Source organism: Grampus griseus, assembly GCF_964374135.1.
Source record: "Grampus griseus genome assembly, chromosome: 11".
Classification (NCBI taxonomy): Eukaryota; Metazoa; Chordata; class Mammalia; order Artiodactyla; family Delphinidae; genus Grampus; species Grampus griseus.
In genome coordinates this window covers 3113050-3135028 of record NC_139005.1, presented here as the reverse complement: position 1 = coordinate 3135028, position 21979 = coordinate 3113050, and the positions used below count along the sequence as shown (strand labels likewise).

Below are 21979 nucleotides of genomic sequence, written 5' to 3'. Positions count from 1 at the left end.
CAGAAATAAGGTATTAGACAACATAATTTTTTGTATTCCAAATACCCCATTTGGAAACCAAAGCCATAATTTATCTAGTAGTGATAAATCTCACAAAGATTTGTCACTTTACAGAGAAAATGGTAATTTCTTTGAAAGACGTACAATCCCTACATAAACGGAAAGGAAACTCTGTGTTTGTGGATGGGAAAACCCATCACCAAGAGGTTGAACCTCTCCAGATAAAGCATAAATTCAATGAGATCAGGAATAAAAATCTCACAAGGTTTTCCGCAAAACTTAACACTGATTCTCAAAACACACGGAAGCCCAAGACGGTTGTCAAGTCATCTAACGGAGCGCCTTCACCTTGGGTCAGACCCTTCCCATACATGTCTCCCCATGGTTCCGACCTGACCTCACCTCTTTAAACCCTGAACACACCCCTTGGGTGGGGGCGGGGGGGTCCTCACCCGTGGCTTACCCCTCACTATGATCCCCAAACCTGAATCTTCCCTGGGTTTGGACTGCATAGCAACCAGTCACCGATCCGCAGACGTCTCCAAAGCTCTTCCGACTCAACACGGCCAAAGTCCCGTCCTTCCACTTGTGGCTGAATCTTCCTCCTGCCCCGTCTCTCAGGAACAGACACAACCATCCACCCAGAAGCCAAAAAACCCGAGGAGTGCGTTTTGACTTTTCCCTTCATCTCCCATCAGCGATTCACGACCACACCCTGTCCTTCTCTCTTGGAGCCCTAACCCAGAGCTTCCCCAGGGCTCACCTGGACGACCGGCCAAGCCCCGTCCAGACTCCAGAATCCCTTCACTGCAGCCAGCGATGCTTCTACCGCACACGATCCTTCCACTTAAAATCCTTCCAGGGCTCTTAAACAATGGGATTTTACAGGCCCTTTATCCGCCGATTGCGGCTCTCCATCCATACCTTCCATCCGTCTGCACCACTCTCTCTCCTCCCTCTTCTTTGCACCCCCCTCCCAAGCCCCGAACTCAGTTGCCCAAAAGATACCCCAAAATGCCAAGCTCTTCCCCCGCACAGGGCAGAGCTGCCGGTGACCTTCCTCCCCAACCCCCTTCCCCCGGCCAACTCCTACCCATCCTTAAGGTCCAGCCAAAATCTTTTCTTTTTCTTTTTAATTGAATAGCTGATTTACAATACTGTGTTACTTTCAGGGGTACAGCTGTTTCAGCTAAAATCCCCCTTCCCCTGGGAGGATGACCCCAAGCTCAGTCTGGGTGAGGCGCCCTCCGCGCTCCGGCAGGTCCCCGTGCTTTGGGCACCTCAGCGCCAGCTCCCAGGGTGACTGGTCCCCCTTAGCACACTGCAGACCCCACGAGGGCAGGGCTGGCCGTCTTTCTCAACTAAATCCTCCGCACGCTGCACACGCTGGGGACAGAAGGATGAACAAATCAATGGCTATTTGGTGTGCGTCTGTGAAGTAATGATTTCTCTGTGGGGAGTATGCACTGTTCTGTGTTTAGTGTTAGGAAACAGAAGGAAATCTCAGTAAATGTCTGGACTTGGGCACAGCAGAGGGAGAGCTTGAGTTGTATGTAAACCCCTTCGGGGTTTATTCTGGAGGCTGGTAAATGAGAAGGTGACGACTGGGAATCAAGACGCCGTTTCTGGCTCCAGGTCTACAAGCCGCTGTGACCGTGGACGAGTCCCTCCGTTTCTCTGGGCCTCAGCCAGATCACCTGTGAATTCTGTCCCTGGCAGGTCCCTCCGGCCCTGGCAGTGCCTGCGGCTCGCAGCCCAACCCCCTACTCTCCCAAGTGGCCTCTACACATACCTCGCGGACTCTCGCCTGCGGCTTTGCTCAGAGGAGGCTGGAAACCGATCTGCCTTGGAGAGGCGTCCATGCGATGGTCGGTAGGACCAGATGTCAACTGCACGGGGCCTGACCCAGAGCCCGTGCTCGGGAAGAGCTACTCACGTCCCCCTTACTATTACTAAGCTGCACGTAAAGCCTAGAGCCCTAAACAGACCAGTTAGATACATACACCTTAAACCCTAAAGCCTAATAATAATTAATACTAGCTAGTTAATAATATGAATACCTACGGCGTCGTGTCTCCTGGCTTCACCTAGATTTTCTTCTGGGATCTGACACTAAACACAGAAGGTGCCCCAGAGGCCAGAAAGTTAGGAGATGAAAAGGAGGGTGCCCCAACTTCCCTGACTCCACGTGGGCCCCTCGGAGAGCAGGGCCTGTGCTCCCTGGGCCCTTCCTTCCCCCGAGCTGGGAGCTGGGCTGAGCTGCGAGCTGGGCTGGGCTGGGGGCTGGGCTGGGAGCTGAGCTGGGCTGAGCTGGGAGCTGGGCTGGGAGCTGGGCTGGGAGCTGGGAGCTGGGCTGAGCTGGGAGCTGGGAGCTGGGCTGAGCTGGGAGCTGGGAGCTGGGAGCTGGGCTGGGCTGGGCTGAGCTGAGAGCTGGGTTGAGCTGGGAGCTGGGCTGGGCTGAGCTGGGAGCTGGGCTGGGCTGGGCTGGGAGCTGGGCTGGGAGCTGGGCTGGGAACTGAGCTGGGAGCTGGGCTGAGCTGGGAGCTGGGCTGGGAGCTGGGAGCTGGGCTGGGAGCTGGGAGCTGGGCTGGGCTGGGCTGGGCTGGGAGCTGAGCTGGGCTGAGCTGGGCTGAGCTGAGAGCTGGGCTGAGCTGGGAGCTGGGCTGGGCTGGGCTGGGCTGGGAGCTGGGCTGGGAACTGAGCTGGGAGCTGGGCTGGGAGCTGAGCTGGGAGCTGGGCTGAGCTGGGAGCTGAGCTGGGAGCTGGGCTGAGCTGGGCTGAGCTGAGAGCTGGGCTGAGCTGGGAGCTGGGCTGGGCTGAGCTGGGAGCTGGGCTGGGAGCTGGGCTGGGAACTGAGCTGGGAGCTGGGCTGAGCTGGGAGCTTGGGAGCTGGGCTGGGCTGGGCTGGGAGCTGAGCTGGGAGCTGGGCTGAGCTGGGCTGAGCTGAGAGCTGGGCTGAGCTGGGAGCTGGGCTGGGAGCTGGGCTGAGCTGGGCTGGGAGCTGGGCTGAGCTGGGCTGGGAGCTGGGAGCTGGGCTGGGCTGGGCTGGGAGCTGAGCTGGGAGCTGGGCTGGGCTGGGCTGGGAGCTGAGCTGGGAGCTGGGCTGGGAGCTGGGCTGAGCTGGGCTGGGAGCTGGGCTGAGCTGGGCTGGGGGCTGAGCTGGGAGCTGGGCTGAGCTGGGAGCTGGGCTGGGCTGGGAGCTGGGCTGAGCTGGGAATTGGGCTGGGCTGCGAGCTGGGCTGGGCTGCGAGCTGGGCTGGGAGCTGGTCTGGGCTGGGAGCTGAGCTGGGAGCTGGGCTGAGCTGGGAGCTGGGCTGAGCTGGGCTGAGCTGGGCTGGGCTGGGAGTTGGGCTGAGCTGGACTGAGCTGGGAGCTGGGCTGGGCTGCGAGCTGGGCTGAGCTGGGAGCTGGGATGGGAGCTGAGCTGGGCTGCGAGCTGGGCTGGGAGGTGGGCTGGGCTGGGAGCTGAGCTGGGAGCTGGGCTAAACTGGGAGCTGAGCTGGGCTGGGCTGGGAGCTGGGCTTGGCTGGGAGGTGGGCTGGGCTGCGAGCTGGGCTTCGTGGGCAGGGGGAAGCCAGGCCCAGACCCTGCCCCAGGAGGCAGGTTTGCTGAGGCCCCCGCACTGGGTCCGCCCGGAGGAGAGCTGGGCAGAGGGTCACCCGAGGCCCTGGGCCACAGGATCCATTACCGAAATGGAGCTGCTCCCAGCTCCGTGTGGCCTGCCATTCCCAGCCCACAACCCTGCCCGCCTGTCCTGTCCACAACCCCCCCTCCGCCACCCCCGCCTGCCCACAGCCGGGCCTGGCAGGTGCTTCCCTCCCCAGGCAAAGCTCCCACGCACGCGGCCTCTGCCCGCGGCTAGAAGGGATGGCGGGTAGGGTAAGCCAACAGCAGCCCAGTGAAGGGTCCCTCTGCGCCTCCTCCTGGTCCCCCAGCGACCCTCGGGGGCCCTGCCAGGAGGGGCTGGAGGGGACAGATGGCATCGCTGAGCCCGGGCCAGGTGCCACGAGCAGAGGAACAAAAATACTCCCTGACTTGGCTCCAGGGCTTGCCCTGGAGGCCTCCTGCTCTGCCCCACCCCACCTAAAAGCCCACCCAAGGCCACACACACTCAGCTCCATCCTAGGGACCGCTGATGCCAGTTACTCAGGACTTTTCCAAAGAATTGGGAACTTACCCTGGCTTTTATCAAGATCTTTCTAATAATGAGAATAACAAGCTTCTCAAAAACACCTTCAGGGACTTCCCTGGTGGCGCAGTGGTTGAGAGTCCGCCTGCCGATGCAGGGGACACGGGTTCGTGCCCCAGTCCGGGAAGATCCCACATGCCGCGGAGCGGCTGGGCCCGTGAGCCATGGCTGCTGAGCCTGCGCATCCGGAGCCTGTGCTCCCCAACGGGAGAGGCAAAAAAAAAAAAAAAAAAACACCTTCAGGACAGGAAGGGAACTGTGATCCCCAGGTTATAAATGGAGAACCCAAGTCTCAAGGAGGACCAATATCTCACCCTGAGAGAGTGACCTCAGATCTAGTCCCCTGCCTGGTCCACTGTGGTGTCCTCAAGACTTATCTCCTGCTCTCAAAGCCCACCCCTTTCAGTAGCCCTCCACGGCCATCGGTGATCACTCAGCCCCCCCAACTCCCCCTAACGCCTGGAGCCCCCAACATGCCACTCAGAACGCGGCAACACCTGGTCCTGGAAAAGTGATGGCACCTGTGCCCACCTGTTTCCCCTGCTGGCTGTGAGCTACTTGAGGACGTGATTTTCTCCTACATCCGTGTCCCCCACCACTCCTGGCTCCAAGCTGGGGACTCAGCAGCACACGGCATCCTTAATTAAGGAGTCAATTCTTCCACTGATCCCCTTTCCTCGGTCAAGGACAAATCTACTACTCGTTTCCGTTTTATCACAACATCTCTGACTCGTTGGGCGTCAACACATGTTATAACCTCCTCCCCATGGCCCTGCCCCCAGACTGGAAGTGATGGAGACTGGAAGGAGCTAGGGAAGTTTATGGGACTTGCCTGGCGTCATCCAGAAAGTTAGGGAGGGACAATGAGGACGGGGCCTGAGGCTCCCGCCCAGTTACAAGATCAAGAGCTCAGGCATCCAGGCTAAAGGTTCCAGCCACACAGGACCCTTGGGACGGGGTTCTCACGTCCTGCCCACAGAGGCCTCAGCTCTTAACGCTGAGGGTCCTCTCCTGGAGGCCTTTGGAAGAACCACCTTCTTCATCCCAACAACCCCTATAACTGAGAAGCTGTAAGGAAAAGAAAACTTGGGGTTTCCTTCCAGGAACCCGTCCCAATCTTCCAGATACATGAAGATGTGGGATATGGGATATGGTTGGGGGGGCGGGGCGTGGAGACTAAGTAATCTGGGAGGAAGGGAGTGGGTCCCCTTCCGCCTCAACCCCAGAACGGGGATCCTTCTTCAGGCTGCAGGACTCATCTATGAGGTCCGGTTATCAGGGCAGGTGGGGTCTAGTTTCTGAACCCCAGGTGCTTCGCCCAATCTGACTTAGCTGTTACAGAACCCACAGAGCACTGCACTGGACAGGGTGGATTCTCCTCATCCAACAGACTTCAGAGCTGGGACAAAAATGGCTCTCCCATCATTACCCTGGCTAGTCTCACCGGACCAGACTCTGGAGATTGGATCCAGCTCTACGAGGACCACAAAATACTGCACACACTGAAGCAGACAGAGACCTCTGGGGTGCCAGGGTGGGGAGGGCAGGGGCAGTCATCTCTGAGCCTTCGCTGGCCGGACCTCATTCCTTAGACAAGAACAGGAAGGGAGATCAGGAACAGTGGGCCCCAGCCTCCCTCCAGCCCCGTCCCCCTCTTCCCTCCAGCCTCTGAGTTCACGCACATTGTTTTCCAGCTGAGGCCAGGCCTCTGTACTTAATTCCCGACACCAGTCCAACCACAAACATCTACGGAGGGCGGAGGGAAATGGAAGAGGTCCGTAAAAGGGAACAAAAAAGTTCAGCTCTAAGAATAAGGTCTGAGGACTTCCCTGGCGATCCAGTGGTTGGGACTCCATGCTTCCGCTGCAGGGGGCACATGTTTGATCCCTGGTCAGGAACTAAGATCCCACGTGCCACGCTGGGAGGGAGGGAGGGAGGGAGAGAGGGAGAGAGAGAGAGAGAGAGAGAAAGAAGGGTCTGAGGTCTAATGTCTCACATGGTGACTACAGTTGCTGAATGTTCTCCCACACACACACAAAAGAAAAACATGTGAGATGAGAGATGTGCTAATTAACTAGATGGAGGGGACCCTTTCACAATGTATACGCACGTCAAATCACCAGATCCTTGAAGTATCTTATAGTTCTAGATGTCAGTTACGCCTCAGGAAAGCTGAAATTACCTACTATATGCCAGGCTCGGGGTATGAGGTCACTAGGACACGGTTCTGCCCTCAACATACTTCAGTCTATGGGTCCAGGGGTCCCTGCAACGATGCAAGTACAGTCTACCTCTTATTATCCACAAAACCGTCACAGATTCCGTGTTTGCAAATTCGTTCACTCACTAGAATCCGTAACCCAAACTGACACTGGCGCTGCTTCCCGGTCACTCGGACGTGTCCCTGTGCTGAGCGGCCATCACCCGTGGTCCACCTGAGGTCAATCCAGCCCACCCTGCCTTCCAGTTTCAGCTCAGACCCCAAACAAGCGTCCGTCCTTTTCCCGGTCTATCTAGTGCCATGCTTTTCCCATTTTTGTCTTTTTGTTGTTGATCTCACTGTTTAAAATGGCCCCCAAGTGCAGTGCTGGGGGGCTGCCTGGTGTCCCCAAGTGCAAGGAGGTCGTGATGTGCCTTATGGAGAAAATACACGTGTTAGATAAGCCTTGTCCAGGCGGGAGTGATGGTGCTGTTGGTCGCGAGTTCAATGTTTATGAATCAACAATCTATTTAAACTAGGTGTCTCTGAACAGAAACACACATAAAGCAAGATTACGAATTAAACGGATGACAAAAATGTTGCGACCAGAGCCTCACAGGAACCTAACCCGTGTCTGCCCTCAGAACACTGGTTCAGTACCTGCTAATTCACGTTCTCAGTGACTTTATAGGAATCAGGAATGACAAGAATCCAGTGCACCAGGGAGAGTAACACGTTAAACCATTACAGGTAAACATCTTGGGGGGAGGGGGAGGATTTCAATAGACACTGAGCTCAAGACCCTGGGAAAATCACACCTGGTGGAGAAAGACATGCCCCAAGGCAGCCAAAAGGTGGAGACAACCCAAATGTCCTTCAACAGACTAAGGAATAAACAAAAGGTCATCTATCCATACAGTGAACTATTACTCAGCTTTAAAAAGGAATGGGGGAGGGCTTCCCTGGTGGCGCAGTGGTTGAGAGTCCGCCTGCCGATGCAGGGGACACAGGTTCGTGCCCCGGTCCAGGAAGATCCCACATGCCGCAGAGTGGCTGGGCCCGTGAGCCATGGCCGCTGAGCCTGCGCGTCCAGAGCCTGTGCTCCGCAACGGGAGAGGCCACAACAGTGAGAGGCCCGCGTACCACAAAAAAAAAAAAAAAAAAGGGAATGGGGGGTAAAAAGAAAGGGAGTTCCCTGGTGGTCCAGTGGTTAGGACTCCGCGCTTTCACTGCCGTGGGCCCGGGTTCAATCCCTGATCAGGGAACTGAGATCCCAAAAGCCATGAGGCACGGCCAAAAAGATACAAAAATTAAAAATTAAAATAAATAAAAATAAAAAGCAATGAAATTCTGACACATGCTACAACCTGAATGAACTTGGGGACATTATGCTAAGTGAAATGAGCCAGACACATAAAGGATGAATATTCTATGAAACACCTGAAACAGGTAAATCCATAGAGACAGGAAGTAGAAGACAGGTTATGCGGGGTGTGGGGTGAGGGGGAAGTTTGTAATGGGGACAGAGATTCTGTTTGGGGTGATGAAGAAGTTCTGAAGACCGATGGTGATGGTAACACAACACTGTACTTAATGCTACTGAACTGTACACTTAACAACAGTTAAAATGGTACATTTTAGGGCTTCCCTGGTGGCGCAGTGGTTGAGAGTCCGCCTGCCGATGCAGGGGACACGGGTTCGTGCCCCGGTCCGGGAGGATCCCACATGCCGCGGTGCGGCTGGGCCCGTGAGCCATGGCTGCTGAGCCTGCGCGTCCGGAGCCTCTGCTCCGCAACGGGAGAGGCCACAGCAGTGAGAGGCCCGCGTACCGCGCAAAAAAAAAAAAAAAAAAAAGGTACATTTTACGTTGTGCATGTTCTACCACAGTTTTTTAAAAAGGGTCACCAGGAGATAGAAGGGAGAAGAAATGGATGGAGGTGGGAGAGGGGTCACTCCAGGAGTCTGGAGCCCAGCATACAGGAGAGAAAGGAAGGTGGCCTACGTATAACCAGAAATGCAGAGAGAGGCGGCGGGCAAGGCCCTGGGATGGAAGGAAGGAGGGGAAGGTTAGAAACAACCCACAGGTAGTGGAAGGGCTGGGCAGGGCCCGGCAGCCAGCTGGAGAAAGCTGGCCCCCGTGTGACTCAGAAGGCCAGCCAGGGCTTGCTGGAGGCCAAATAACGAAACCACCCAGAACCTGAGGCCATGAGGCCCAAACGCCCCACCGTCCTTCGCGCTGGGCAGCGCCCCTTCCTCTCCAAAGGCACACAGCTCTGGGAAAGCTGGGCCTCAGGCTGTCTGGTCTATCGTGAAGAAGTTCAGGGTCACAGGACCTGGTTTTGTTGTTTGTTTGTTTAAATATTTATTTATTTGGCTGCGCCGGGTCTTCGTTGCAGCACGTGGGCTCAGTAGTTGCGGCACGCGGGATCTTTAGTTGCGGCATTCGGGATCTACTTCCCTGACCAGGGATCGAACCCAGGCCCCCTGCACTGGGAGCGCGGAGTCTTAACCACTGGACCACCAGGGAAGTCCCAGGACCTGGGTTAACGTCTGCCTCTGAGCCGCTACACATTCACCTCCCGAAGCTCCTGTTTCCTCATACCTCAAACTGGGAGCAGACCCTTTGTGGAGCGATGATGGAGGACCAGTGTGATGAAACAGGCAAAGCCCTGGAGGGCAGCAGCGCGTCCCTCCCTCCCCTTTCAGTGGAGACGTTGACCATACCTCTCGACAGGACAGGATGGGGAGGGGGTGAAAGCGAAGAAGGCAAAAGGAGGGGACCCACAGTCCTTCCCAGTGTGAGCGCCTGTGGGAACCAAAGCCACAGGGAGCCGGGGCAGCCGGGAGGGTGGCGCTGTGCGGCCTGGCTGGGCCTCACACCGGCCGGGCCATTCCACTCTCTGGGGCTGTGTCCTTGAAGATACTTGCGGGATGATGGAGGGATGACAGAGGGGTGATGGAGGGATGAGGGAGGGGGACAAGGACAGTGTGAAGCATCCTCCCCTGGACAGTGGGGAGGTGAACAGCAGGAAGAGTGAGGGGCACAGAAAGGAGGAAATCGGTGAAGAGGGAAGCAGGCCAGAGGGACAGGTCAACAGGGAGGGGCAGAGCGCGCCTCAGAGAAGTAGGGGGAGATTAGATTCCTGAGCAGATACAGGCCCCCAGCCCATCCCTCAGACACCCACCCCAGAGGGGCGGCAGGGGTTAATGAGGGCGGGGCTCCAGCGCCCCACCCCCCTCAGCTCTGCAGAACGGCCAGCCATCCTCCCACTCCCAGCCCAGCGGCCAGGGCTGTGGGTGTCTGTGGGCCTAGCCCTAAGGCATCCAGGAAGTGCCTGTCCAAGGCGCTCCACCTCTGCCCTACCCACTGGGGCCACAGAAGCCCCTCTGATCTCACAAGGAGAAGAAATCAGGTCCCACGTTCAGCCTTGCCATGATTCGTGGGGACACTTTCCCTCTCTGGACCTCGGTGTCCCCACTTACAAAGAGAAAAGGCGGGGAAAGGGGAAGCTCATTCACGATGAAAAAGAAATGAGCTCTCAAGTCAGGGGGAAACTTGGAGGAAACTTAGAGGCATATCCCTAAGTGAAGCCCATCTGAAGCCACACGTGGAAAGGCTGCAGACTGTACGACAAAGACCACACAGCATTCGGAGAAGGTGACACCATGGGGACAACAGAAGATCAGTGGAGGCATGAGCAGGTGGGACACAGGAGTCCCAGGGCAGTGAAGCCACTCCGTCTGGGGCTGAAATGCCACCATTACATGTGACGAGACATGTGTCCAAACCCACAGAACACACCACTCACACAGCGGACCCTAATATAAACTGTGGGCTTTAGTTAATAACATATCAATCCTGGCCCAGCAAGGTAACAAATATGCCACACAGGGCAAGGAGAAAGCGGGGAGGAGGGAGGGTATTCTGCGTAATTTCTGCTCAACTTTTATGTAAACCCAAAACCGCTCAAAGTAATAATAACAACAAACTGACTTAAAGAAAGGGTGGAAAAGACTGTGTATATGTATAACTGAATCACTTCGCTGTACAGCAGAAAGTAACACAACATTGTAAATCAACTCTACTCCAATAAAATACATTTAAAAAATAATAATAAAGTAGGCAGTTCCCTGGCAGTCCAGTGGTTAGGACTTGGCGCTCTCACTGCCAAGGGCCCGGGTTCAATCCCTAGTCGGGGAACTAAGACCCCACAAGCCGCACAGGGCGGCCAAAAATAAATAAATAAAGATAAATATGCATTTGGGGAAGCTGGAAGAAAAAAAAAGGATGGGAGGAGTAAGCCTTGCATTTATTTCTCCTCTGGGCCCTTCCCAGGATTCTAAAATAAAACAAAAGTCACAAAAGTACTGGAGGCCAAGGGACCGCACCAACCCACTGAGCTCCCTCTGGGCAGGCCTGTCCTGTGGAATCCAGATCTCACAAGCCATCAAGGACCTGGAGCCTTGGAAACTCCTCACAAGGCGAATCCCCAGGCACGGCCTGAGCAAGCTGGGCCTCCCCTACACCGCTGCACCCACAGAGGGCAGGACCGTGCCCACGTGCCAGGACTGGGGCTGTGCCCGCACCGGTGCCCCTGCAGCTCAGTCACCCCCCCGCCCCCGCCAGGGAGGAGCCCTCCGGGGCCCAGGGCATCAGGGAGCCACGGCGGGGTGAGGGCTCAGGGGGAGCCCCAGGGAGCAGCACGCAAGCCCCATCCTCAGCTCTGCCCCCTCTCTAATCACCTCTGGGAAAGGTCTGCCCAGGAGAGAATGAAGACCCCTGCATCTGGCAGCACCACGGCCCCCAGGACACGGGCGAGGGCCAGGCTGGACGGAGGTTAACAGAGAGGCAGCACCCACCCCACCCTGGGTCATTTTCATAGGAATGTCCTTCTGTCTCAGAGCCACCCTGCCTGCACCGGGGTAGAAGTTCCAATGGCACAGGGCCCTCAGACCCCAGGCTGAGGTCACACCAGCGAAGACCCACCCTGACCCAGAAACCCACCCCACTGATTCCGCTCTGCACCAGCCACACCCCCGCCCAGCCCTTACTCCGGCCACCGGCCAAGTCCCCGCCTCCAATTCCAGAATGCACGCTCGCCCAGTTTGGAAACAAGGCCACGGAAGCGGCTGATACCCAGGCTGTGCACAAGCGTTCGCTGTTCTGATGGGCCTGGCCAGCCTGGCCAGCGAGACACCACCGCGGCCTCCTGTTCTGAAGCAGCTGCTGCGCCTGGAGTGGGACCTCACGGAAGAGCCGGTCCCTTCATCTCTTCCGTAGGTCTTTCTCTAGGGGACCCTCATGTCCCACCTCAACCCGGTCCCACCTTTGCCCCGAAGAAAGGCCAAGGCTTAGGACACCAAACTCTTAGCCCACACCTAGCATCTTCTTTTGGAGATTTTCTCCTTAAGTGAACTTCCCCCCAATTTGTAAATCACACGTCTGACAGGGGACTTGTATCCAGAATATTAAAGAACTCTCATAACAGAACAATCGAACGAAAAAAACAGGCAAAGGATTTGGACATACCTCTCACCAAAAGAAGTTGTACGAATGGCAAATAAGCACCCGAAAGGACATTCCACGTGGTGGCCATCAAGGAAATGCACATTAAAACCTCAAGGAGACTCTACTACACACCTATGCAGATGGCACAGACGGGACGGAAAGGAACCTGACAGCACCAGCGCTGCTGAGGACACCGAGTGATGGAGCCCTGACGCTCTGCCGGGAGGAGGGCCGAACGGTGCGCGTGGGAGAACGGCTCGGCGGTTCCTTAAAGCTTAAAACATACACGCATCGCGTGACCCAGCAATCCCACTCCTAGGTATTTATCCAAGAGAAATGGAGACCTGTGTTGGCACAAAAACCTGCACACCAGTGACGACAGCAGCTTTACAAAATCATCAAAGTCTGGAAACCAGGCCAAAGTCCTTCAACCAGCAAACGGCCAAGCACAGTGTGGGACGCCATATAACGGGGTCCTTTGTTTTGTATTTTTTATTTTTGGGCCACATCACATGGCATGCAGGATCTCAGTTCCCTGACTAGGAATCGAACCTGTGCCCCATGAAGTGGAAGCTCGGAGTCCTAACCACCGGACCGCCATAAAATTCCCTATGACGGGGTCCTTGTGACTCAGCAATGAAAGGGAACTAACTTCTGACCCACACACCACCTGGTCGAAGGGGGCATCCAGCTGAGTGAAGTCAGCAGAGCCCAAAGCTACACGCTGTATGATTCCACCTGACGTTCTAGAAAAGGCAAGGCCACAGCAGTGAGAACAGATCGGGGAGGGCAGAGTGGGCATGGGGCGAAGGGGCTGCAGCGTTGAGGAGCCGTCTGGGGAGATGGTCGGTTGTGGACCCTGACCGTGGTGGCGACCGCCCAACTCCGTGCATATGTCAAAGCTCATAGGACTACACATCACAAGGAGTAAACTCGGCTGCATGGAAATTAAAAACGAGACTTTTAACAAGTCCTCCTTATTCTACCCAGAGTACCCGGAAAATGGACCGTGTTCATAGAGTCCCTCCTCTAGTCATTTCATGCCCACAGCCCTGAAATCACTACTTTTTCTGTCTTCTCACAGATATTTCTCCTGCCCTCTTCCTTCGTCCCTCTCTCCTTCTCTCTGTCCCTCTTACACATGTACACACTCAGCTGTCAAAAACCTACCCATCCTTCAAAGCCAGCGCAAGTGGCTCCTCTTCCATGAAGCCTTCCCTGACTGCTCCCAGCCCCTTCAGGATGAATCCTCTTTACCGGCATCCCCTCTGCACTTGCCTGTGCTGCTGCTTCTTTCCTTCTTTTTTTTTCTTTCTTTCTTGGCCGCACCATGTACCACGCGGGATCTTAGTTCCCCAACCAGGGATGGATCCCTTGCCCCCCACAGTGGAAGTGCAGAGCCCTAACCCCTGGACTGCCAGGGAAGTCCCTTGTCTGTGCTTCTCACTGGCCCTTCAAGCACCCCGCAGGCTCTCAGCGTTCGTTACTCAGTCCGTCTCCCCTGCTGGATCGCACGCTCCTTGAGCACCTGCCACGTGCCCCCCGCTGCACCTGGCACAGGCCAGGCACACCGTGGGTGCTCTGTGACCACTGAGGGCAGGTGCAAGCGGAGGAGGCTGATGCCAAGGAGAGCTGGCGCTGCTGCGGCTGGCGGAGCTCCGCGGGGGGTGTCGGAAGCACTCAAACCTCCAAGTCGACACGAGGTCACGCGATTTTCCAGGACGCTTTTCTTCCTCCTTGCCACGAAGCACAGCTCCGAGCCCCGAGAAGACAGAGGCTCAGGACACACCTGTTGAGGGACGGGACCCTGTGCCATCATTGGGGGCTGGCATTTCTCTCCCAGGAGGTGGCCCTCTGTGCAGCAACAACCGACCAGCCCATCTGATCTGAATCCATTCCACTCTGTAGAACTATGGGCACCGGCAGGGAAGCCCAGGGACCACGGGGCCCCTCTATGGCTGGGCTTTCCCAAGCACAGCACTGCCTCTCCAGGGGTTAAGGACCAGTTACAGGTCATTTACCTGATAAACACTTATACAGTGTTTAATATGTGCCCGGCAAAGAAACCAAGCACTTTACAGATATTGCCTAATTTAACCTTCACATCAACCGTATGGGGGTGGCACTGTTATTAGTATTGCCCCCATTAATAAGCGGGGAAAATAAGGGACTTCCCTGGCGGTCCAGTGGTTAGGACTCCACGCTTCCACTGCAGCGGGCATGGGTTGGATCCCTGGTCGGGAACTAAGATCCCGCAAACCACGTGGCTCGGCCAAAAAAAAAAAAAAAAGTTGGGGGGGGGAATAAGACACACTGCAGCCTGGAAACTTGCCCAGGGCCACATAGCTGAAGAGCAGCAGGTAGGGGCTTCAAACCCAGGCAGGCAGGCTGGCTGTGAAGCTATACTGTCCAAACACTGGCCACGGCTAGTGGGCACTTGAAGCGTGGCCGGTGCAACAGAGACGTGCCGTTGAGTGTAAAACACGGGCTGGATCCCAACCCTTTTTACGAAAAACAATGTCAACTATCTCATTAATATTGTTTTACTATTGATTACACGTTAAGCGATAATATTTTAGACACTGTAGTTTAATAGAAAATATTATTAAAATTCATTTCACTAGGGAAGGGTGGGGGAAGGGACAGTTAGGGAGTTTGGGATCGACACGTACACACAGCTATATTTAAAATGGATAACCAGCAAGGACCTACTGTATAGCACAGGGAACTCTGCTCACTATTATGTTAACAACCTAATGGGAAAATGTATAACTGAATCACTGTGCTGTACACCTGAAACTATCACAACATTGTTAATCAACTCTACTCCAATGCAAAATAAAAAGTTAACAAAAAAATTCATTTGACTAGCTTCTTTGCGCCTCTTAAATGTGGCTCCCAGCTCACATACAATTTCACATTCCCAGCGGACAGCACCGGCTCCGGAGTCTGTGCTCGCAGCCGCTACCCGACGCCGGGGCATCTTCCCCTGACCCTGACGCCCGTCCACTCAGCTTGCACAAGGGTGACGCGGGCCAGGCAATGCTGCCCACACCTCCCCGTGCTGCATCCTCCACCCGCTGGGACACTGCTCCTTCCCCCACATCTCTCAACCTCGCCTCCGGCAGGATGGATCTCTCCAAGGGCCAAAGTGGGAAAACACCTCCCTCCTCGCCTAGTGGGGTCCCCACCTGCCACATGTGGAGAAACTGAGGCCAGGGCCATAAGGGGGAGGCAGAGGCCCCAGAGGTCATCTGATCCCACCTCCCATCCAGCGCAGAGATGTCCGGCGAAGCATCCCTAACCAGTTCTGCACAGAAACAGAAATTCTGTGTAGCTCCACCTGGTCCTGCCTCCTGAGATCACGGATGGATCTGCTGGTCCTGCACAGAGGGCTGCCTCCTGGGAGAGAAATGCCAACACCCACCCCCGCTCCAAACTCGGCTGAGATGCTCGAAGCTCAGTGCTTCCTAGGTCCGGTGTGTCCAACCTCCAAAACCAGAGAAGGCTCCCAGTGTGGCCGGAGCACTGCACTGGACTCAAGCCTTTCTGACGCAGGCTCCGCACACCACAGGGCCCAAAGGGAAGCGCGTGATGGACCCGGGTACAAACTTAAACCCCGCATTAATCTCTGTGTAGCTTCTTCCTCCTCTGTAAAGGAGAGGTTCAAAAAATAATAACAAACCCCATCTCGCAGGGCTGCTGTGAAGATTAAAAGAGAGATGTCGAGAGAGATGTTTAGAATAACACCTGGCATCCAGTAGGCACTTAATAAATGCTCATTTCCCTTCCCCTTCCTTCATCAACCAAAAACCCAAAGTTTTTTTTTTTTCCCCACAAGAATGGACAGTAAGTTCCTATTCTATATAATTGATATTCTGAACTTAAATGCAGGATTTTACACATAAACTTTTTAGGTTTCATCTTGAGATATGAAGACATGTTTAATATCGCTAGATGTCAAGTTATTTTGAATGGCTAAAAATTGAAAACAATTTTTTTAAAAGTCCAGTACAGCACAGTTAAATAAGGTATTGTCATATGATGTAATATTATTCAGATCCTTAAAATTATGGTTTTCAATAATTTATATACTCTATAGTATAGAGTAGTTAAAAAAACAGAATAGAGTATAATTGCAATTATGTTAAAATATATAGACTTGCATGAACACAAGTTTGGAGGGACATATACCAAAATATTAACGGTACTCATCCCTGAGTTGTGGCACTATGTACCATTTTATTTTCTCCTTTATATATTTCTTTATTTTCCTGGTGTTCTATAATGAGCATGTATTAATCTTAACTGAAAATTTATTTTAATTTCAGGGTTCTGCTTAATCTCAGCATTTTAGTCAATTGAAAGGATTTTGAATCCTGGTTCTGTCATCCAATAGGCTTGTTATCCTAAACATGCACAGAACTGATAGATAGAGGACAAAGCCAGAAAAGATGTGACATACATCACTAGAGACCTCGCCCCAGGGTGACGTGAGCTCAGTACCCAGGGTGGTCTTTCAACTGGTCACAAATCCATCTTAACGGCTGCCATCAGCCAGAACACACTCAATTCTCCTGAACCCAAATTAGGTTATTTTCCCACGACTTGGTAGAGTGAACCCATGTTGGCCACTAGTTACCTCAACTTCATTTCTGATGTCCCCACAGACTGTATGTTCAAATATCTGACCTGGAATTTGGCCAGGGATGGATAAGAAGCTTACCAGCCGGCCATTTCAGGACCCCGGTCTTGCCCCCTTGAAGAGATGAACCAGGACAGCATTTGCTATCCTGCCGTCCTCACCTCCTCCCAGACCCCAGAAGCTTCTCTCAGGTCCCCAAAACGCGATCTGTGAGAATCTGGCCACCTGAGCTCAGGAAACGCGACTCAAGTGTGGTCCAACGCACTCGTCCAAGGTTGGCCTTCGCCCCTCTCACAGGTCTGCTCTACTCTGACAAAGATGAGGGCGTGGTAAGGGCGCTTCACCTGGGAGAGCATTCCGCCACCTGCCCCCCAGCCTGTCCCCGTTGTCCTCCTGTTCTGACTGTAGCTCAGAAAAATCCCTTTCTGTTGTCCAGCTGACCCAGGCCGGCTGTTTCCCCACCTGGAGCTCTGCCCACGGCCCAGTCAACTATTACTCAACGCTCAACGCCAAGATGGCCATCAGCCGGGGAGGAACACGACCGGTCTTTTATCCTGGGGGGTTCACGGGACAATGCACGCAAACATCTCGGGGGCTCGAGGGAACGCAGCGCAGCTCTGGCAGGGGTGGGCCAGGCCAGCAGACACTAGACACCTCGGCTGAGAAGGCAAAGCAGAGGGTTCAGCCAGAGGATGGGCTTCAGCAGCTCAGGCTTCTCTGAGTCAACAGGGCCCCTGCAGAGGAGAGGCCCACCCTGTGTGCCACCGGCCCCTCCCCAGTGCCCTTCGCACTGCCCCCAACACCCTGCCTTTCCTTCAGGCCGGATATGCATCCCCTCCCCCACGAGGGTCACCCAGCCTCCGCACAGCTCCCATTTCCTGCCCCTGGTGACTCCTCTGAAGTCTATTGTTCGAGTGAAGTTTGGGTCAAAGGAAGCCGAGTCCCCACCCATGGGGGCCCGCCCACCCTCCGCAGTCTGCACTGCAGGGAGCCTGGCCCATCCTCCTGATGTACTGAAGGCCGGAGGATGTTGGGCAAGGCCCTTGGGGGCTGGGATTATGGTGGAAATGCTCCCAAAGGGCCAGTCGCTACAGCGGAGGGCTCCCAGCCCATATCCCTAATATCTACATGGAAAAACCAAAAGCGTGCGAAGAACTGTCACTTCAGAAGCCGTCAAGGCAAAGCTGGAATGAGAGCCTAGGAGCTGGAGACTATGCCTGGCTACACAGCCCTGCCCCACCTCCACCTGGGCCCCTGAACTGGCCACACCCTAGGGGGAAGGGGGGGGCCCCCCAGACAGCAGCTGTTCAGCTACAGTTTCAGAGCCTTAAAGGGAGCTGTGGTCCCAACTCCTGCCAGCAAAGGGTCACAGGGGGCAAAGGAAGGCAGGAGGCACAGTGGGCCAGCCTCCACGCCTGTTAGACGAAGGTGGCCAGGAGTCTGGGCATTGGGACCCACAGAGCAGGAGACGGCGCAGGAGACAGAGTGGACCAGAATGGACCAGGGTGGACTCCAGTCCCAGCTGTGCCACTCACCAGCTGTGTGACCTTAAGCAAGCTACTGTCCCACTAGGGCTTCAGTTTCCCATCTTTATTTTTATTATTTTTAAAATTTTTATTGAAATATTGTTGACTTACAACATTGTATTAGTTTCAGGTGTACAGCAAAGTGATTCAGTTATTTTGTGTGTGTATGTATATATATTCTTTTTTAGATTCTTTTCCATTATAGGTTACTCCAAGACACTGAATATAGTTCCCTGTGCTATACAGTAGGTCCTGTTGTTTATCTATTTTATATAGAGCGTGTATATCTGCTAATCCCAAACTCCTAATTTATCCCTCCCCCACCCCCTTCCCCTTTGGTAAGCGTAAGTTTGTTTTCTATGTCTGTGAGTCTATTCCTGTTTTGTAAATAAGTTCTTTTGCACCATTTTTTAGATTCCACATATAAGTGATATCATATGGTACTCCGTCTGACTTACTTCACTTAGCATGATAATCTCTAGGTCCATCCATGTTGCTGCAACTGGCATTATTTCATTCTTTTTCATGGCTGAGTAGTATTCCACTGTATATATGTACCACATCTTCTTTTTTTTTTTTTTTTTTTTTTTGTGGTACGTGGGCCTCTCACTGCTGCAGCCTCTCCCGTCGCGGAGCACAGGCTCCGGACGCGCAGGCTCAGCGGCCATGGCTCATGGGCCCAGCCGCTCTGCGGCATGTGGGATCTTCCCGGACCGGGGCATGAACCCGTGTCCCCTGCACCGGCAGGGGGACTCTCAACCACGGCGCCACCAGGGAAGCCCCCCACATCTTCTTTATACATTCATCTGTCAATGGACATTTAAGTTGCTTCCATGTCTTGGCTATTGTAAATAGTGCTGCTATGAACACTGGGGTACATGTATCATTTCGAATTACAGTTTTCTCTGGATATATGCCAGGAATGGGATTGCTGGACCATATAGTTTTAGTTTTTTAAGGAAGCTCCATGCTGTTCTCTGTAGTGGCTGCTCCTCACCTCTAAAATGAGCGAGTGGGCTTCCCTGGTGGCACAGTGGTTGGGAGTCCACCTGCCGATGCAGGGGACACGGGTTCGTGCCCCGGTCCGGGAGGATCCCACATGCCGCGGAGCAGCTGGGCCCGTAAGCCATGGCCGCTGAGCCTGCGCGTCCGGAGCCTGTGCTCCACAACGGGAGAGGCCACAGCAGTGAGAGGCCCGCGTACCGCAAAAAAATAATAAATAAATAAAAATAAAATGAGCGAGTTAGGTGCTGACATTAGAGTTCACTAATGTTCAGCGAGTTCACCCTGGGGTCAAGGCAAAACAGTAATTAGAACATAGGAGCTGGAGACCCTGTGCTCTGCGGTGACAAAGCCAGGCTCCCACCTCCACCTGGGCCACTAGCGACCCTGGTTCCTAAGTCTGAGGGAAGAAGCCTGTAGGGCCTGGCGTACAGCAAACGCTCAAGCCATTTGGCTAAACAAACATGAATGGCAGGGCAGGGTTTAGCAAAGGGTGTTCAGAGAAGTTCCCAGGAAAAAAGGGGTTCTAGGCTGAAACAGGCTTAGGAAACGCTGGCTGCTGCGCCTCTGGCTGTGCCAGGCACGGTGCGAGGTGCTCTGCAAACACTGAATTTTCACCACCAACTTTTCCGATAGATACTAATGAACTCCTCCCATATTACTCATCAGGAAACCAAGCCTGAAGCCTTAAAGGTAGCGAGTAACTGTCAGGATTTATACCCTGGTACGTGTGACCCCAAACCTGAACCCGCTCTACTCCATCTTTAGACCAGACGCCCTTGAAGCCCCACCCACACATGGCCTGAGCCGGTGAGGGGGTAGGTGGCCCCCAGCAGCACACCTGTGTCCTCAGGGTGCGTGGAGGAGGGGCGGCGAGTCCCCACCCCTTGGCAGTGTCTGGTCCCTTCCTTTCAAGAAGCCATAAACATTATGCCCACAGCATGTGGCTGTGAGAATGAAGAAAGAACTCGATAAGGGGTCGGCCTGCGTTCACCCCGCCCATCCCCACCACGCGCTGTCAATCTCACACTGCGGCCAATCTCCTGGGCATTGTGGCTCTCGCCCTACCCAGCTCCCTCCTCTAAAATGTTTCACATGGTGAAACCCCAATGGAGATAAAACTGAAAGCAAAGCAGAAAGGAAGAGATGGGGAAACAGAGATACCCCACAAGGTTCTCCTCACAGGTCAACCGGCAAATCAGAGGCAGCCTTCCCTTCCAGGCTGGCACGAAAGCATCTCTGCAATGCTCAGGACAGTGCCTCCTGGTCTAGCAAGTCTCCAGGGAGGAGGATTCTTCCTTTTGACTGCCCCGGCAGCTCTAAGGAGAGCTGGACCAGGAGAAAGTAGTTCGATTCCTCCTTGTTCTTGGGGCCAAATTTAAAAGCACTGTCTAGACAAATACTGTGTGATATCACTTACGTGTGGAACTTAAACAACAGACTAGTGAATATAACAAAGAAGAGGACTCACAGATATAGATATGAGCAAACTGGTGGTTGCCAGTGGGGAGGGGGCGGGGCAATTTAGGGGCGGGGGAGGGGAGGTACAAACTATTGAGTGTACCACAGGCTACAAGGATGTGTTGTACAACACAGAGAATATAGCCCATATTTTGTTGTAACTGGAAATGGAAAGTTACCTCTAAAAACTGCATAACATTTTTTAAAAGTTAAAAATAAGTAAAGTAAAGCCCTGTTTACACAAATCTCAAGATTCGAAATGGTCTCTTTCTGGGGGGTCCAACCCCACAAACATCCCCAAATCTCACTACCGTCACGAAAGGCAAGAATCTCAACTTCCCTTAACTTTCTGCCTAGGCGGAACAAAACCGACCTCCCTAGAAAGACAGCTGCCTGGAAGAGGCAAGTGTGGACAGCTTTCCTTCCAGCTCCGCGGGTCCAGGGCGAGTGGAGACTGGGGGCCACACCCACAGCCAACTACTCCCGTACACACACCACCAGCGACACTGTCTCCTGCCCCCGCTTCGGCAGGGAGCAAGGACAGTCTCGCCCAGGAACAGTATCCTCGCGGGGAAAACGCACGCTGAGAGACGTGGCATCTCGCAAGTGCTCAGAAACACTCAGCTCTCAGACAAACAGCACTCTTCTCGAGTGGAAACGCGCTCCCGTTCAACACAAACAAATCCGCCTCCTGGAAGCCAGGTGAGTCATCTGTGAGCCGGTGTCACCCTCACATACACTCGAAGCTAAGGAGGCAGGACAGCCAGACGCCACATGAACTCATCACTTACCCTCCGGGTCTGGCCCGAACCCCCTGACACACGAGTACACGGAGGCGCGAGTCCCGGGTCGGCCCATCCGCCGGGGAAATATCCGCTTCGGGGTCTGGGAGCTCTGCTCCCCAGACTCGCTGGTCCCCAGCGTAGAACGCACCAGGCTCCTCAAGCGCTGGGGAGCGGGGACCTTTTGCCGAGGTCCCCTCCGCTGTCGCAAAGCCTCGGCACTGCAAACCGCCAAGGCATCCACCTCCAGGGCTCTTCTTCCGAGCCCGAGAGGCGCCCAGCAGAAAAGAGGCGCGGGTGCCGGGTCTCTCCTGCCGCCGGCGTCCTCGGCTCCGCCTCCGGTCCTTTCGGCTCCGCGCGCTCCCCTTCCCCGCCCCCCGGCCCTCTCGCCCACCACGGCCCTGCGGTCCGCGCGCCTCCACGTGCCCGACTCGCCACCTAGTCCGGTCCCGGGTGAGAGCTCCTCCCGCGCCGCCGCCTTACCGGTCCCAGGGTGCGGGGAGGTGGGCGGGCGCGCGGGGCCAGTCCCGCGGAGTCCGCCCCGGCGCCGCTCTTCCAGCCGCGGCTCCGCTGAGGTCCCGGGAGGCCGGCGAGGGCGCTGCAGGGACAACGGGGGGTCAGCGACCGGAGACCCGGGCTCCGGAACCGGGGCCGATCGGCTGGGC

At 54.9% G+C, this 21979-nt stretch overlaps 1 protein-coding gene across 2 annotated transcripts in view; it reads right to left on the bottom strand.

Annotated features, from left to right (window-relative positions):
* The window catches only part of TEAD4 (TEA domain transcription factor 4), a 62517-nt gene extending 41017 nt beyond the window's left edge, over nucleotides 1-21500 (bottom strand). For both annotated transcript variants that reach the window (XM_082665997.1, XM_082665998.1), the window contains exon 1: nucleotides 21324-21500. In XM_082665997.1, coding sequence (XP_082522123.1) covers nucleotides 21324-21390 — 67 coding nt within the window. In that variant the 5' untranslated portion in view covers nucleotides 21391-21500. The remainder of the gene's footprint in view (nucleotides 1-21323) is intronic.
* Nucleotides 21501-21979: the final 479 nt, after the last annotated feature.